Here is an 18,348-nt window from a genome sequence, read left to right on the forward strand (position 1 = left end):
GAAGTCGTACTCTTGCAACCGGAGCGCTCAGCATGCGAGCTTCTCGCGAAGATCTCTGGTGGTGATTTGTGATCGGTATCGACATGAAACATTCGCCCAAGCAGATATGGTCTCCACTTTTCCAGGGCCCAGACGATCGCTAAACATTCCTTCCCAATGGTGGAGTAATTCTGTTCAGCGTTAGTCAGGACGCGACTGGCATATTCGATAACCCCATTCCTCTGCTTCAGCACTGCGCCGATACCGCGATTACTGGCATCCATCGCAACAACGAATATCTCTCCGACCCCGGGCAGTTTGGGGTTCAGTTGCTGATCCAACATCCGCGCTTTGACATACACAAAAGCTTAATGAGCGTCTCCGGTCCATTCGAATTTCCGGTTTTGATCGAGCAAATCGTACAGTGGCGCAGCGATCTTGTTGAAATCCTTAACGAACCGGCTGTCGTATGCTGTTCGTCCAAGAAACTGCCGTAGAGACCGCTTTGAATTGGGAATAGTACAACCCTTGATCTTTACCAATTTTTGGGCAGTGGGTTCACTTCTCCCTGACCCACTTTATGCCCCAGCAGTGTCACCGAACTCCGAGCAAGCTGTGTCTTGGCTCCATTTACCTTCAGGCCAGCCTCCCGGATCCGCTTCGATTCAGCCTATAAGTGAACTGGGTGATCTAGCTCCGAATTGCTGTACACAACGATATCGTCTCTGTACACGGTAACATTCTGGAGTCCCTTCGTTACACGAGGCATCANCACGTCTGTTCTACGTCTGGGCTGATCAGGAACGCGTGATGCACGGACTTGTCACCTAGGCTTATCTAGTGCGTCGACAATCCGTCAATCTTCAGTCGATATCCACCAAGAACTCTCACGGTCAGCGCGCAGGGTCTGTGTTCAGCTTGGTTCCCTTTTTGCTTCAGCGATACGCCTGCTCCTGTATAAATCAAACATAACTACTTTTTCCCGTCTACCTCGACAACGGCTCGTATGGTAGCTTGTGTCAGTGCGCTAATCGCGACCCACTCCAGAAAACAGGAGTACTCTAAATTTTCATTTTGAATAAGTGATCGGGTACAGAGACAGTGGTTCTTCCAATGGCCAGTCTTGCCACACATATGGCACTGGCCGGTTCGGACGTGCCTCCGCAATTCCGTCTTTACGGCTGCCAGCTGTTCGGTGTGTTGGTCCACTCTGGTCTGCACTGGTCTCCACTGATGAACCATCCCTCTTCTCCTGAGGCTGCAATGTGATCAGTGGTGCCTTGGGAAGCTTTCGGGCCAGACGCACCAGCTCCTCCACACTCAAGTGACCAGTTGGTCGCGCCAACCGCGATGGGGCACCAAGCGCCGGCTACACACCGACGAACTGGTCGGGCAGCAACTGGTGTCGCGACACTCCTTCCAGCCCCCGGCAAAGCGCGATCCAAAAACTGCTGCAGGCTGGCAAAGAACACGGTCGGCTCAGATCCGGATGCCATCGTGGCCGTCTTGAACGGCCTCATAGCCTCCTGGCGGTCGGCCGGCGTATCAAACACTGCTGCAAGGACTTCCTTCACGGCGGCCCAGTCCATCTTCCGAGGGCCTCTTCTGGCCGCATCCAGGGCCGCCTTCGCGCGGCCCCTGAGGAGGGGCTTCAGCGCTGCCAACTTATCCTGGTTGGTCTCCAGCTCGGCAGCCTCCGCAACCTCCTCAAGGTCCTCCAAGAAGGTCCAAACATCCCCATCCTCAAAAGGTTTCGGCCACGGGATCTTCATCCTTATCCCGTTCACGGCACCAAATGAAAGGAAGAAGGCCTTCGCTGCGGAGTTATTTATTAGGGAATGCCAACCGACCGGTTACAGACCACTGAACAAGGAAGCGAAACACTAATTAGCATTATATCTACAAAAACTGGACACTCATCGTCTCCCGAACGCGTCTTCTTGAACTTTCCTGGAGATTCATTGGCTCCACTCATTCGTCGGTCAAGTCCAAGGAAATGTCGCAAAGTGGCTCCATAAATTCCGCAACAGATCCCCCCTTTCTAAAAACGGAAAGCGAAATTCTACGGACAACACATACCACTCGCGTGCCTCTCCATCAGCAGTATCACCGTTACACCATGACAAGATCCAAGTAATATACCCCATAATGAACGACAATCTCGCAACAAAGATCTCCACAAGAAGGTGACTGCCACGTTGTCAGTGGCTGGTTGGAAGTTGTTGGTCTACATGCGACAAGGTGGCAGCATTTGGGAAGCGAGTCTGTGCCAAAGACAGAAGGTTGTGGTTGAGAGAGCCACTCCTGATTATCTGTGCCGTAAGCTTTATTCACCACTAGCCTGTAAACATGTTTTTCGTCAAGATTAAGTCAGTGAAATTAAACGTTCACGCCGCCGCCTAAAACGCGATATGTGTACTTTTTAATTACTTGGCGTTATCAATCAAAGCTGTCCTCCTCAGTCTCCCAGCTATCGTCTGTCGATGCATATAATGACAATCAACGCTTGCAGATTGAGTCGCGTTAGTCTCTCATGAGCTGGTCTGACAAACGGCACAAAGGCGACTATTTGCTGGAATACGATCCAGTACAGCGCCTCTAGGCCTTATTGCAACTTGTGGACACCACTATCCACTGCATCGGGAGCATAAAAAATCAAAAGAATAAAATGCGAGGAATCAGAGTTGGTGCCGAGAGTTTTGTGGGGTTTGACTGAACTAGGGATTCCTTGGCATCACAATGCTCCTACCTGGAATATCTTTGCGAACGGAATGAAAATTCTTGCATCAAAATCTTGTATTTTGTTCCGTTTATGCTCGAACCGAAAACCATTCTTACCTACGTTCGTGTCTCTGAGAACAACTAAATTGTATTGTCCAGTGAAGCAATCATACCTCTGTGGAAAATTCTGATGGAATACTATCAGGAAGTTCAGGTTGCTGAAAGTAACGCCAGAATGCCCGGAACCTACTGAAACCCTAAAACTCCACCAAAATTTCGGTAGAAAAGCCGGCATGCATTCAGGCCAGTCAATCTTTCGGTCAATTCGGCCGATGAGTGTTCAGGCACGCCAAAGAAGCACCACCGAATGTGATCACCGTTCTGGCATTTCATACAAGCTGGATCTGTGTTGATGAGCGTTTAATAGACGCTTATCGGACAGTTTGGATCACTGTCAGAAAGCGCCCTTCAACTAGCGCGGGGCCGTCGTAACTTTTGCACTCGCACGCACTATCTGGTTTGGATTAAAACTGTTGTGTATCCTTATCGGTGAGTTCTTTTCTGGCAGAAGACACTGGAGTGGGAAAAATTGTTGGATATAACAATTACTTTACAAGCATCACTGGAAACCCTGAATACCTAGATGGAGCTCAGAGGTTTATGCTGGTATCCCGAACTCAATACCGACCTGTTTTAGTCCATCAGGGACGCTTAATATCTTTCGAAACTCTATTGTGCGAATACTGAACGCCACCGAACTAGGGTCTTGAGAATATGTTTCAAAGGTACAACGTGCACCGATCGAAGGATGAGGCAAGGTCTGAGCACAAGATATCCGTTTTCCGAACTAATAAAAGATATGGGTTTTGGGAACAAAAATGTAAAAAGGATCGTTTGAACTGGATAAGAGTTAATTTTGATTTGTTTGACTGGACAGAGAAAGAAATACAGATTGTAGGTGTAAATGCTACTTCCAGGTCACCCAAGTTTGAATGAAGTACCCAATCGTGGGAATCAACTAAATAGCTTGACCCACGAGGCAGCGAGTGGATGTGGACACCAACTGGCTATTCATTCTTGTTTTATCAGAAGACATTCTTCGTATTGCGACCCGTAGCTTTTGCCATATTTGGCTATACCATGGCACATCACCTACAGATAATACTTCATCCACATCAGTGGCTCTACTTTTGGAGAATCGAAGAGTACATTGCTCACTACCAGGTCACAGCATACAGCTTGCGACCGTTATTGTGCCTCTAGGACTCCATGAGGACACGTGGCGTAGGAGATTTCATTAATTTTTGTAGCTCACTGATCGTGATCGCGGTCGAGTTCGCTGCTCCGAAGAACTTGATCGGGGGCGTAGGATGAATCACGAGTGAATAACATCACATCCCAGTTTGAGTCCTATGTAGTGTGAATGACAGGGGGCTGATATTCATTCCCGAATGGGCTTGCGCACACCAGGTGGTGTTACGAACTGCTTACGCTGAACTTTATCTTTCTTTACCTGAATGTCTCATACCCGTTGTAAAGCCAAAGGAATCTATATAGCATAGGCAAGAAGCCACCTGGTGGCCCAAACTGTACACTAAGAACGAATTATCAATTAACTAAGTTACTGTAAGAATTTACAGATCTATTTTCTACAAAATTCTTGTCCCTCCCGTAGTTGTCGGTAATATCATATTTCTTCTTTCTAACAGATGTACATGTATCATGCACTAAAATTAATGGTCCGCTTAAGATTATGTAATCCTGATGGTGATAAAAAAGGCTTGGTTTTTCACAAGAACTGTCTGAATTTCCAGATTATTAGGGATAATCTCAACCTTTAAAACACTCGATATCCGTTCAGTAACAGGATTTTTGATTACCCATGGATTGCAACAAGCTACAGTGTAACAGGCTTATGGGTTTCCCATCTTTGATGTCACACTTTTTATTGTGTTCATGGATTACGCGTACAAGGTTGTTATCCCAAAGATGGGGAAAGTTGCAGGAAAATAAAATTTAGCCCCATTTTTTACAGCCTCATGATGGCTGTCAAAGAAATGAGGGAGTGTTTTCAGCCTAATTCCATCTCATACCTTTGAAGTGAATGTGTACAGAGTCCGGATAACAGAATGGAACACCAATTGGTGAGAGTAAGCATAAAAATGATGTAAAAATGTTTCAGTGAAACTACTCAATGAAGCTTTTGTAAGTTGTGTTTGAGCCTAAACTCGCTAAACCACCTTGCACGTGATTCATAGATGTGTTGTCCATCCAAACACAGCGTTGCATTGACCACGGGCCACTTCCATTGCTATTGCTCGGTGCTAGCTACATTGTTACAGTAACTTTGTAGGAAATTCGTGCTGGGACATCTAATCTATTTTAGAGCCATGGATGCGGAAAACCTGCTGCCAAATTAAAATTAAGGATAGTTTAAACTGCAGAATGCCTGATCCACATGCCGTATACCATTTGCAGCTTTGATCTGGAGACTGGAACCTATGTGACTGGTCAGATGAAATGAAGCGAAATGAAACCAAAGCAAGAAAACCCTTCTTGAAAACTGAGAGGTGTTCAGTATCAAGCGAGCCTATGCACATAAAACAAACTTTACGAAAACTGTTAGTTTGCATCAGCGATGAAATGATGAATTCGATTTGTTCACTCATGTAGCGGTTCCTCCCATTAGTTCATTATTTCTTTTACTGTAAACTGGCTGTTTCTAGTATGCACCTAATCGGATCGGAAATTAATACCGGTATTCTTTTAACTACGTATTCTTGCTCCAGATCAACTCGCGATAGACTGGGAATCAAATAAAACACGTATTCACACGAAATGTTGTACTTTGGGATGATTTGTTGTTTTTACAAATGACTCGGTGGGCTTTCACTAGTCTTGCATGAGCCAACTAGACCGCAGATTGTCCGTCAGGTTGAACAGCAGCTTCTTCTTGTAACTGTTCCCTTCAAGGAAGGTGGATTGAAATGGCGGACCTCTGGGCACCGGGGTCATTCTTACATACAATCGAACTCCAGAAATCGTGAAGGCTCTGGAAAAACCATCGGTGAACATTAAACAATGGACAAGGTATCAAATACACACCGCAGAGTCAGTAACTGTCGTTTATGAACCCCAAGAACAGTGAGCGGTCGTGGGAGGCCAATGGTATGTGGTTTAACTGTAGATGTGAAGAAAAATTCACGAGATAATAAGACCAGCGCAAATTCAGTTGACATTTATTCACTATACTAAGTAATCAGTTGAATATACAAAGGCTGCAATCAAGCACAAAGTACTCAGTGCAGAATACTAACTGCTGATGTATAAACCAGCCAATAAGTTTGTACTGCAACCCTTCTACAGCCCGATTGTCAAGCTCGGCGAACAGATTAACAACCACTTGTAAGACAACCACCCGTATACTCGCATTTTTTTCGGTTTTCGGATGGTTCCCCTTAGGCTTAAGTGCTCAAGCACAACTGATGTGTAGCTTTTGCCTATCGGGCAGAAAATTAACTGTCGAGCGAAGCGTGCTTAGGTTTGGGCAGATGGTTTAGGAGTTGTATGCCAGGGAGTGGGAGGAAGATAGTATAGCACGAGCTGGAATAGAAAGTCGTTTTATGGAACCCTACATGTGCAAAACGGTGTGGGCACCATGGTAATCAAAGCCGGAAGTAAATTATACATGTATTTATTTGAACAAGCATGTACCGGGAAACGCGGACGAGAGGCTCCTAGTTTTGGTCAGCAGTTCTGAAACTGCTTATGGAAGAAAAGAAAAAGTGGCGTGAGAAAGATGATGACCGCACCGTTTGTGCAGAGAGCTTATTTATGGAAAAAGTCACTGGAGAAAAATATATAATCGATGCATTTCCAAGTTAAGATCATTAATGGCTTAAACAGAGTTTGGCGAGCCAGACGGATATGCCGTGTAAGTCACGTGATCCCCTGCTGTGGCTTCACATCGATCGTTATGATTCACGTGAAAGTTTTTGAGCTTTATTAGACAGGCGCGTTCAGTAAGGGGCAAGTTAATGACGTTTCTTCTGAGAAGTGCTGTTGATTTTTTGGTAAACAGCTGAATAAATTCTGGTTCATCAAGCTATGGGCCGGCGCAATTGCTCTCAATAAGTACCTTTAGTACTGAACCAGGGGAATCTAACAAGTAATTTTCAAAATAAGTAAGCTGAATACGACAGGTTTTTTAGTCCTGGTATATTTAAACTGGACTGTAAGTAGCTGTTACTATCTGGGCTAGACCGTTATACAGTAGCTTTGAATTAAGGTGCCAAGAAAAATCAATTTTGAATGATACGCATATGTCAGGTTTTCGGGTACATCGGTCGTCACTCAATCCCATGAGGGAACATCTCTGTCAAGAAAAATCTTTGAGAAGACGAATATTCTTCACTTACAGTCACTTCTATCTTTGAAGCCAAGAGGAAGACACTTTCTGTCTTCAAAATGGCTGACTACCTTTTCACTTTCACTGCAGAAACCCGCAAAGCAATTGGCCTAAGTTTATCACTGGAACGGCAGTTCTAGCAGCGTGTTATAAAAGTGGATAGTACGCTTTTCAGCAATACAAGTAAACTCTGACTGATTTAATCAGGCCGCGAATAAAGCTCGAGATAGCTTCACAGAAACTTTCGTTGCAATCTCATTTGAAAGTAATATGGCCGGAGAATACGACAGACAAATGCCCAATAATTCAATGGTTATTGGGTACCTAACAAGTACAATTGTCGCTCATTGGTTAATAAAAACGCGACGCTAAATGACCTCATTTGATGGTCCTTATGTGGCTTTAGGTGGGTCAAAATGGTTCAAATCGACATAGGTGACTGACGATCGTTCAAAGTGCATATCACATAGCACTTATACAAGATCATTCAATATATGGTACATTCGATTTAGATGAAATGAATTTATTTCAACCTCGCGAAAGCTTTGTAACCTCAGACATGCATGTGAATTCCCACTGCTTCAAAATATAAATCTTGTGGTAGACTTCTATTTGATTATTTTTGTAGGAGAGGTCACGCCCAACCAAGGAAATATTTTTAAATCCCTTGAATGTGTTCGTGTGCGAATGCAGGATCGTACTGGAATGTGTTACCTACCTGAAGTCTGTGGGCAATACCCAGGGTGTTCAGTTGTGGGTCCTCGTGACAATTGTCATAGTGTTCGACGCATTGCTGACGCATTTGTTGTTCCCGGAGCCACATGTCGTACTGATCCAGTAAAGTTTGAAGCTGGCAAATATGATGTGGCTCCACATGTGCGTATTTTAGTTCACCAGATCGCATGAGGGACAACCTATGTTGGTAGTGCTGTGGAGAAATAGAAGACAAAGGTAAACAATTTGAAGGTTAAGAAATAGATAAACAAAAGAATAAAATTTTAAGTAACGATCTACCATCACTCAGCAACACACATGAATTCCACAAGCTAGGTTGTTGAAATTTCGCACTTCGGAACTTGGTATCAGGATAAAGTGGCAACCTGTAACTTGGTGAGCTTGATCCTAAGTGAAAATCCATGCTGTATGAGAGTACTCGAGGTCAGCTGAAAGCACACCGGTTAGATCGATACAGATACTTTTCCACAATACGTGTTGAATGTGGATGTATATAGGAGTGCCGCACAACCGAATATGATGGATCGTTGTTGACAGAAGCCATCCATTCAAATACCGGTAACCGAAAATGGGACGAGTCATGAGAACAGAGCGTTCTAGCTTACAGAATAGTTAGGTCCCCACGATTCTATTCAGACAAGTGGCGATTACAATGTACAGCAGTACTTTGGAAACTTTTCGCGCTTTATGAATGCGCTAAATGTGGCGCATCTGGTTTTTGTCCTGTTCAGCCCAGATAATGCATGGTCTATATATATATATATATATCACTGTCGAACAGTAAAGTGTCGTTTTTGTTGATTTATTGTCATAACAGTTTTTGTTTTGAAAAGAACTAGTCAAAATATTCAGTGTCACCCGCACAACCAACACAGATAAGAATCCAGCCTCTCCTCACAACTATAACCAACAACGAGAAGATGTAAAAACCTCATTGTATACGGCAAAGCAAGATTCCCAAATTAAACGAATCTGGAACCAAGCCTTAGTTTTCAACCTGAGATGTGGTAACGAATGACTGTGATATCCCGCTCATCCCACTTGTTTGTTTTACATTCTCAGTCCCACATGAAGATTTCCTCATGCATTCGTGATAGTGCGTATAAGGTGGCTAAAATCCGCTAAAAATCCACCATCAGTTCTACATTCTTGGCACTCATAAGGTCAGGGTATTCCCAAAAGTTTCATCAAACCCGCTTTCTCTTGAACTTGAAGATGCAAGCAACTGCTGAAGTACACTGATTTGAAGGTTTCATTAGTTTCAACTGAAGAATCAAGGAAATCTTTATCTCTTGTTGCTGTTGTTGTTGTCTTCAACGGAGTCCAAGATTCCTGAAGTTTCTGTTGGAATGGTACTCAAAAGTATATTTCCATGACAGCATATTAACCATAAGGTTTCTGGAAGGACTTCAATATCCCACTGCATGTTTCACAGCTACTGAGGCTGATCAGATGGGTCTGGTCTTCGAGTTTTCGTACGTTTGTACTTTATTCCACCTTTGTAGCTACACCTTGGAGACTATGAAACAAAATTCCCTAACCGATCGCCAGGTGGTGAAATAGTGCCAGATATCCGAAATGCCTCCTGAATACTAATAGTATGAGAGTTAGAACTACCACCACAGATAGGCCTTTTATGAAGACGTGTGTAGAGATTCTAATGCACTTGACAAACGTCAATAGAATTGTGCTTTTTCAGCAGGGATCACTTCGAACGAGATACAGAGAAGTTGATCAGGGATTTTATGTAACAAGGGAGTAGACGTAACAAACTGATAGAATGATTTCATTTCGTGAATTTTCTTCCACCAAAAAACGTCTAAAATAGTAAACAAGACAGAAAATAACATTATTTCTGTGAGTCTAAAGCAACCTACTTAACCAATAAAGCCTTGGTCATTTTAGAGTAGCACTCAGTTGTTTCTGGACTCCAACAACAGGTTAAAACCTCGGTTTTGTGGATGCTTGCTTTGTGCTGAGAACTGAAACGACAAGTTGAGTTCACCCGTAACCCGTGTCATCACTGCATATTTTCTTCCAGGATATTCTGGCATTATCACATGAGGCTTGTCCAGACCAAAGCAATCGCAGGGGAAGAAAAATTGGCAATTCACTGTCTGTATTAGTTAGCACGTTGTCTTACCTCTCTCAGCGGTCCACCCATACGCTGGAAGGTGTTTGCCTCAGTCCATTGTATGTTTCTCAAAGAATACTTTTTCACTTACCCCACTCCAGCAGTCCACATGAAAGCCTATTTTTCACCTTCAGACGAAGTGCAAGTAAGCTTTCGTCACTTCAGTTCTTTTCTCAATGACAGAACTCCAGTTCGAATCGAGGGCGTCAAACTGATAGATCAGTCGGCTGATGTTTAGCTGAAGCGCGTCTTTAGTTTGCTCAAGCCCAATGGGGCAATGCCAGGTTGTTCCAAAGAGGGGCGTAGGATCCTGGCGACCAATCACTACTCTGAATGCGACATGCAAATTAGATGGTAGGAAAACAGCAAAATGTTCGAGGAATCAGCTAGTTTGCCTCGAAGCGGAAACATCAGAGCACCTGCCTAAAAACCCCGTACCACGTCGTCCGCTGACCCCTGAATCTAGTATACTTCCCAGAACTGTGACGATCTCAGTTACAAAGCTAAGTGAAACTACGGGTTAAAAACCCCTGTATTGGGTAACAACTTGATAGCGCCTACTCGCATTAAATAGAAAATTTCCGCACTGGTGGATATTGTACATTGTCAACTTGATGAAACCTGAAGTGGCTGGGCTAGTTTTTGTTCACCGTAGCTCAACTAACTGCGTCTGGATAAAAAATGTGCTTTTAGCGAATATACACTCATTTGCAAACTAATTTGGTTTTTCGAGAGACTCACCTGGAACCTAGCTGAACCTCTCACTTGTGATGTTTCCAGGCAACTGAATGTGTTGCACCAGGCTGCCTCATGTTTTAGTCGCTACGATATTCGAGATATGGCGATAGATATATATTTTCCAAAGCACTACTCATAAGGTTGCTGAAAGCTCTTCCACAGCCCACAACCAGCTATGTTCCAGGTGAGTCTCTCGAAAAACCAAATTAGTTTGCCAATGAGCGCATATCCGCTAATTTTGTGCAAGCGGTTTCAAACAGAACATAAGTTTGACGGAAACCCGGGGACTGCGCCTACCTGATGAGCCCCAAGAAGGGCAAAACCGGTCGTGGGCTGTCGACGGATTTTCAGCAACCTCATTAGTAGTACATTACAAAAAAGTACTTTTATTGAGCGCTAACTGTTTCAAAACTTTAGCTCAGCTTGCTAGATTGTGGATTGAGTGGATCGTCGGCCGGCACACTTTGATGCAAACGTTTCATCATCACGATGCAATGTAACAATGTGGTGCGGTCCTTCACTGAGTGTGATGCAGTGCATCGCTCTGCCAAACAGAGAAGCCGATTAAAGTTGCGACTCACTTGCCATGTCATATATTGTGTAGAAATGTAGCTTCGAGAATGCGGCCACATCACGTGACCCATCCATACAGAATCCAAAAATGACGCCTTCAGGCAAGGGAGCAATACTTATGAAAAGAACCGGCAAACCCTGTGACATATAAATGAAACAGGCCTTCAAGACCTGAGGTTTTTACATGAGGCTAACAAGATTGAAGACTGAAAGATAAACCATCTGATTACCGGCAAAACGTCAAGTTGATACAACCAAAAAGGTGATAACAAAGGTGAACCAATATAGTATCGCTCTGTTCGGTTGATTTTCATTCGTAGAAACTCCTAGGATTCGCATTCCATTGCTTTTGTGGCTCAGATGGTTTGCCCTTTAATGGCTACATCTTGGAAACAAACAAAAAAACAGTGACGCAGATAATCCAAAGTGGATGTCACGAGCGAAAATCACCTACTTCAATAGCAGACTTGAATTTTTTGACCATTTCCACCCGTTCGTATAGTCTCTGTTCCAGTAGAATGCCGATGACCTCCAGTTTGCGCAGACGGTCCTCATAGGCTTGCCAGTCAGCGTGATCGGACTGACTTTGAAGCCAGTTGTCTGTTTCGACTAGCAGGCTGAGAAATCTAGCTCGTTCGACTTCATCTACGAATGCTTGGAGAGGACCTTGAATTTTTTTTATCATTTCCTCGATGTACTCTTTCATTGTTGATCTTGTGACTGACAAATCCAGGATGTATTGTCGTTGCTCCTGTGAAACAAAAGTACAACAACGTTTGTTCACAAGTACGGGATGCAATACACTAAAGATTTGAAAAAGAGACAAGAGAAGATGTCAGTGTTTTAGCCTATGTGTTCACTGTATCGGTAATTGGTAACGACCATTCCCGTTTCCATCAGTCCAAGCTTACAAAGTTCTTCCGGAAAAAGGATGATCATCAACGACCCCAGCCAGATTTGGCGTATTAACTGGACTGTCAGCGAGCTTATTTGAATAGTGAAGTTATCCAGCAGTGGATGTTTTAAAGCAACCTTTTTGTGTGCGTGCGTGCACTGAAAAAAAAAACATCACGGTAACCATGACACTCGCATCCCCGAACCGTCCAGTGCGACTGATAATCTTTTCCTTAGCAGTTGATTGATGAACATTCACACAAACAAACGGCATTTCTTATAAGTGTTGTTTTCGGAGCATTGCTCGGGTCTGGTGGGAACACCAGATCAGTAATGCTGTGGTCTGTGGAATAGTTTTAGGAAGAAATACCTAGCTCATGATAGATGAACTGACCACTCTGCACAGGCCAGCTTGCCTAGTCGCATCCTTAATGACGCCCGTGCATCCAAGCTGTTGCCTTCAATTCAGCTGGCCTAGTCGCATCCTTAATCGCGCCCGTGCATCCAAGCTGTTGACTTCAATGCATAACTCCTTTTCAACCTCTCACTTAACAGTCCAAGGTTTACACACCAATTTATCGGCTCCCAACGCTCCATTGCGCAGCTAGCTACCCTACCTCCCAAATCATCGGTGAAATAAAATGCGGCAGCTACAATATTTGCACAACAAGTACACGGTTCTAACAGCTGACAATGATGGTGATGATGATGATGATGATGATGATGACAGTGTTGGCTTTGAGAACGTAGCAGCATAAACAGTAATCTGTGGCCTGGATATCATTACACTTGTTCTTACTTGTACTATCGTGCTTGCAATTGTACGACTGAGCACTTGGAGGACCGATACTCAGACAGGGTTGTTGCCCATGGTAACCACACTTCTGATATGCTTGCACGGGGCTTTGGAGAAAATCTCTTCAGTTTAAGCTCTTTGGTGGAACATAAGCGGTGTACCTTTGTATGATGGCAAAACAGATGTGAGAGCAACCAAACAAACCAAACGAACTCAGTGTTGTGGGTTGGGGTTTGGGAACGCGCTTGTTTGGACTGCGAAAGCAACTCTGTGACTATTCGGTAGATGGAACAACAATGGCTCCTCTGGGTCATACGACAATTCCAGCTGGCAGTACCAGAAAAGTAGAGAAACATTTATCCACGTACAACTGGTTTGTTCTAGCGCGCTTCCAATTAATTCTGAGATATCTACTGATATAGGAAAGAAACCGAACCTTCAGGTCATTGCCTAGTTTCGGTTTCAACCGAAAAACAGTAGATTGCATTCATGATATGATCCCACTTAACCCCTTTTGGAATCGGGTTCAAGAACGGTAAATTAGCAGCTTGAAGAGTTTTATTTCATTGATGCCATTTGCCGTTTGCCGTTCAGCGTTGGGGCATCGGGATATAAAGAACAATATCTATCTCGCTGTTCAACAGAAAATAACGACAGAGCTTGAGATCCTACTTCTGAGAAACAGCCAACTCACGGGATTTACGTAAATGGACTTTTTTGTGGGTCTCTTTTTGATGAGACATGTTTGTTAAAATAGACTTCAAATTGCTAGTAGTCTGTTTGAGAGACTAGCCTTGTTTTGAAGGATATATGGGTGAAATAATTATGGATTAGCTTCCAGTTAAAGAATGTGAAGGCGCGTCTCTCAGTCCGCAAAAAAATTTATTAGGGGCTACAGAAGTACAGCTTTATTTTTCTATTGATTTGACTGGACTTCTAATCTGGATCACAAACAGACAGTTTTTTTAGTCCCACAGTTTCCGTTTTCTTATAAATGGCAAAAACTTCTACATACGCAATATGGTGAATATACTGGATATTCTTAAAGCTAGATGATGTTCATACAGTCGTCTGTATTGGAAAAGGCCGTTACTTTATTCTGACTTTATTCTCTTCCCAACCAAGAGTTGATAAACTCCATTATTGCGGTTAAGATTTCGTCCTGTAAGTGAAACCAATCTATGCTGAAAAGCCGAGAAGCACTGTACAGCCGTTTCATCCTTATTGGGAACCATCAGCAGTGCGCATCTGACGAAACTCCGAAGATTCTCGAACTCGCGAACTCCTGGCTGGTAGTTTAAACACTTACCCGTTCAGGTTAACTCGCATTTAGACAGGATATAACGCCGCTCACTCTTCAATCACACGATCTACATCACGCGGTCACACGTGTTGACTGCCTCTTCGAGCAACCACTTGTCGGATGGAAATTTCACTCATCGGGTGAAGTTTATTCTTCCACTGAGCTACTTATAGATTGTTGGTAGTGTGAGGAGATTTGGGCTTTTTGTGTGGAAATTTTGTTCTGCGATCGATCGGAGCTATATGCTGTCTAACTGCTAGTTAATCACACTGTTGATCAGTGGCTCGTGGCCGAACGGTTAGGTGTTAAACTACCAGCCAGGAAGTCGCGGGTTCGAGACTCTCCGGGGTTTTGTGAGATGCGCACTGCTGATAATCCCCAATAAGGATTAAACAGCTGCAGTGCTTCTCGGTTTTTCAGCACAGATTAGCTTTACTTACAGGACGAAATAGTTCCTACTGTGTTCGTTAGAGTAAGAGGAAGGTGAAAATTTCCGACCATAATCATTCAGATTTAATCATTGTGATATAGCTCTACGTATCACGAGAAAGCAATAAAAAACAGACGTGGGACCATTATGTCATGTTGACTTACTCACATTCAATGTCCCCGGATGCTCAAGACCGCTTTCAGAAGGATTCTCTTCCAGCGTCACAGATATATTCTGGCCATCAACAATCGCACTCCATGCCACCTCGAGCGCCTGTGTTTATGAATCCAAGGGTCGATGGAACAGATATTGTGAGTAGGCTTTGTGAATTTGATATTCGAATTGTTCTTGAAAAGTACTGAGAATAATAGTCAGTGTTTCAAAACAGTCCACTTATTCGAACAGAAACGTTCTGTTATCGAGGTAATCCATCGGCTGTGACCTTTTATGGATTACATACAAGGTAGATACGAGCTACAAAGTTAATGAAGGTAACAGAATTACATATGCAGTCACTTGTGAGATGGCGGCCCAAGACGTCGCTCATGTACAGGCTCGTGCTGGAGCTTCGATTATTTGGAGTAGCTTGTGATCAACAGCTTTGAGGCTTGATAAATTCTCAGGGAGTTATGTCCAAGAACCAGAAGGAATTTAGGTTTATTCATTCAATCTGTTTCGTAATTTTATGGAGCTGGTTGGCTGGTTGAGTGAGAAGTGAAGTACCACGTGATAAAAACCACATAATTCGCCAAAGAATACGAAAAATGTTCGAAAAATAACGACATATGCAGGGTGGTGAATTCGGTCATCACTTTACTGCTGGATGCAATCGGCCGCATCGTTGACCGTCAAAGATGTAGTCACTTCCCTCTAATAATTGCAGTAACTGAGGTTGGTTACCAAGAAACCATTAAAGTGAATCAGGGGTTTTGTCAGCTTTTTCAAGACATCGTTTTTTTTAAAGTTGTCTTCGGCTCCAGATTTTGCAACTTTCTTACTAGGCCAAGACTAGTTTCCATCTTGTTCTACTATGTGTATCATTTTAGTATCGATCTATACAGTTCCAATACGCTGGTATCCCCTCGTTTCGCTGTCACCTGAAGACTACACAAGCATTTACGTGTTCATGGTTAGGTGATGGGATGCAGTAGGGTGGATGGATGTAGCATAGGAAGGGGCAAATTCCAAACTGATGGAAAAATGTTCTTGGACCTAAACAGAAACGTTCATTGGTATCGCTGGGAACAATCAATATTTGTGCAACAATCTCACACACCTGTTACTTCCTCGTCAACGATCAGGACAGTTTATTGTATGAGCATGTTTAGGCTAGTTTTTGAAATAATTTCTTTGTATAGTAAGATAAGTAACTGCTCAAGAAATGCTTTCGTTTGGACATCCAGCAGAATTTTCACAATGGCGACTATACTTGTAGACGACAGTTAGGTTGTTGAAATCGGTAAGCAAAGTATGTGAACAATGTTGAAATATTGGCTGTCAGCTGCTATCATACGAGCCATTCGATTGATTCGCTTTCAGTTCATTTTAAAAGACAACTTGAAGGGTGATTCCGATAATAGAACTGCAAAAAGAGTGATGTTAGGCGTAGAATCTGCTATCTACTACAGCGGAACTCACTGATGGTGTGCTTGCACTTTCATCTCAGTTTTGCATTTATAGACTTTGACAGAATCCCGTTCATCAGATTGCTGAAAACTCTTCGACAACCGGATGTACGTTTCTTTGGGCTTATCAGGTAGACACACCTCTCGGTTGTTCGTCAAACGTATGTTCTCTATCAACCAAATTGGCGAACTGAACTCATTTACACGCGTTTTATTTGAACGGGAGACCAACGGGATCCAGCTGAATCTCTTGTTTGTGGTGTTCCACAAAGCCGCCTCATTTTTCAATTGGTACGATGTTCTGGATTTCACAGTATATTTAGTGGACGAAACACCAACTCGTGGATTTGTTATTCAGGGACAACACGCTTCGTGTTGAGAAAGTTCGACCAGTTTCTGGATAGTCTAGCTAATCAGAAAATTTCATCTTCACTTGGAATATCGAGAATAGTAATGTGAAGCTTGAGTACCCGGGTTATGCTCATTGGATTATGAACCAGAACGCCACGTTTGCGCGGACCGTTTAAATAGCCTGTGAGAAGTGCCTGTACCAAGCAGTGGAAAATTTACTTAACCATTTCAACCATTTGGCACCCTCAGAAGTAGACTGAGTGGCACCATGTGCAGTTACAGATGTGTTTTCAAGTAAATTGAGTCTTGTTTCATAGTCTTAGAAAAACACTTATCTTTAGTTTGAAGTTGCGAAATTCAAAGCGACGAAAGGGGAGCCGCTATTTTGTTCAGGTCATTCATACTCTCCCCCTGAAAGAGGTCGAAATCCCAAAGGGTCTTATGTTATTGGGGTTTCGGGCAACCAGTGATATCTTTTCAAGAAATATCTGAGGTAGTTCAACATCTTTGACTTCATGATAATCAAATCTGTCATAGGGATCAGGTAAAAAACGCCTTCACAGCTCACGGTTGGTCGACAGATAGGTTGAAATGAGTCGCTTACAGTTTACCTGAATCTCTAGAATAAAAAGGCTCAAGCAAAAATCTTTGTAGTTTGTATTTTTTAGGTGTCAGCGCTAGATAGCAATTCTTTGTCGGGTTCGGACACAAAAATTTCGCCTTTCGAACTGGTAGAAGATATGACTGCAATACAAAACACTGTCGGTATATTAGGTCACTGGTGATTTGGTTCCCACGAGTACATAACACGAATATACGTCAATCAGGTGACAAATGTCAATCTAAACGTGCATTCCTATAAAGCACTGGTAAAGAATTCAGTGTCTGGTTGAAGCCAGAAGGACCAACAAACAACTGGTAGCAGCGGTTGACTTTAAGAAGTAATTGAAGTCTTCTAGTCTCTTGTCAACGACTTCAGGTAGATAGACGTATTGCGGACAAATCATTCCATTCCATAAAAATCAGTCATTTAGCTGTTTTATGCCACTGCAAAGGCAACTCCAGAAAAAGGCGTTGTCAGATAAACTCGTGAAATGACTGCGAGCAACCAAACAGTGTCCGAAACGAAACCGCGGTCATTAGCAACACCGACGAGCAGAGCACATCTGCCCAAAACTTCTTTTTTAGAACTAGCATCCTTGAAACACTGAGCCAGTCTGAAAAGTCTTTTTATCATTCTTTATTATTAGAAAATTTTAAAACAGGACCCCAAAATGAATGCAAAGTATGGCGAAAGAACTCCTTAGTTGGCATTACCGCTTCAATAATGCGATGATTTTGATATTCTGACTTCTATATTCTGGTGTTCCCGGTCCATAACGAATATGGTTGTGAATTCTAAAGACGTGTTCACGTACTACTCACGCGATCTTTTTTCGACCAGAATTTCATGAATCCTCGCTCATACCAACGATGTCCCACTTTCAACAAAGAGATTGTTTCTGTGAATTTGCTCAAAAAATAATCAGTATCGCTATAATTTGATTCAAAACATGGAATTAGTAGCTTGCCTGCTTTCCAAGGGCACTGATTTTTTAACTTTAGTTTTTGTGCATGTCAATCTTTTTATGATGGATTGATTATTAAATAAGGTGTATCTT

At 43.1% G+C, this 18,348-nt stretch overlaps 2 protein-coding genes across 2 annotated transcripts in view; one reads left to right on the plus strand and one right to left on the minus strand.

The window, feature by feature from the left end:
- Positions 1–2,210: 2,210 nt before the first annotated feature.
- Positions 2,211–18,348, plus strand: part of T265_03159 (hypothetical protein) — a gene marked incomplete at both ends in the record, with an annotated part of 32,882 nt that continues 16,744 nt past the window's right edge. The window contains 3 exons of the mRNA XM_009167572.1: positions 2,211–2,298; positions 7,737–7,984; positions 17,356–17,452. Of these exons, the coding sequence (XP_009165836.1) occupies positions 2,211–2,298; positions 7,737–7,984; positions 17,356–17,452 (433 nt within the window). The remainder of the gene's footprint in view (positions 2,299–7,736; positions 7,985–17,355; positions 17,453–18,348) is intronic.
- T265_03158 (hypothetical protein) lies at positions 5,586–11,994 on the minus strand (the record flags this gene model as incomplete). Its single annotated transcript, XM_009167571.1, has 3 exons — positions 5,586–5,752; positions 7,827–8,036; positions 11,743–11,994. 3 exons carry the CDS (start codon positions 11,992–11,994, stop codon positions 5,669–5,671), a joined length of 546 nt encoding a protein of 181 aa, XP_009165835.1.

Source organism: Opisthorchis viverrini (genome assembly GCF_000715545.1).
Source record: "Opisthorchis viverrini unplaced genomic scaffold opera_v5_43, whole genome shotgun sequence".
NCBI lineage: Eukaryota > Metazoa > Platyhelminthes > Trematoda > Opisthorchiida > Opisthorchiidae > Opisthorchis > Opisthorchis viverrini.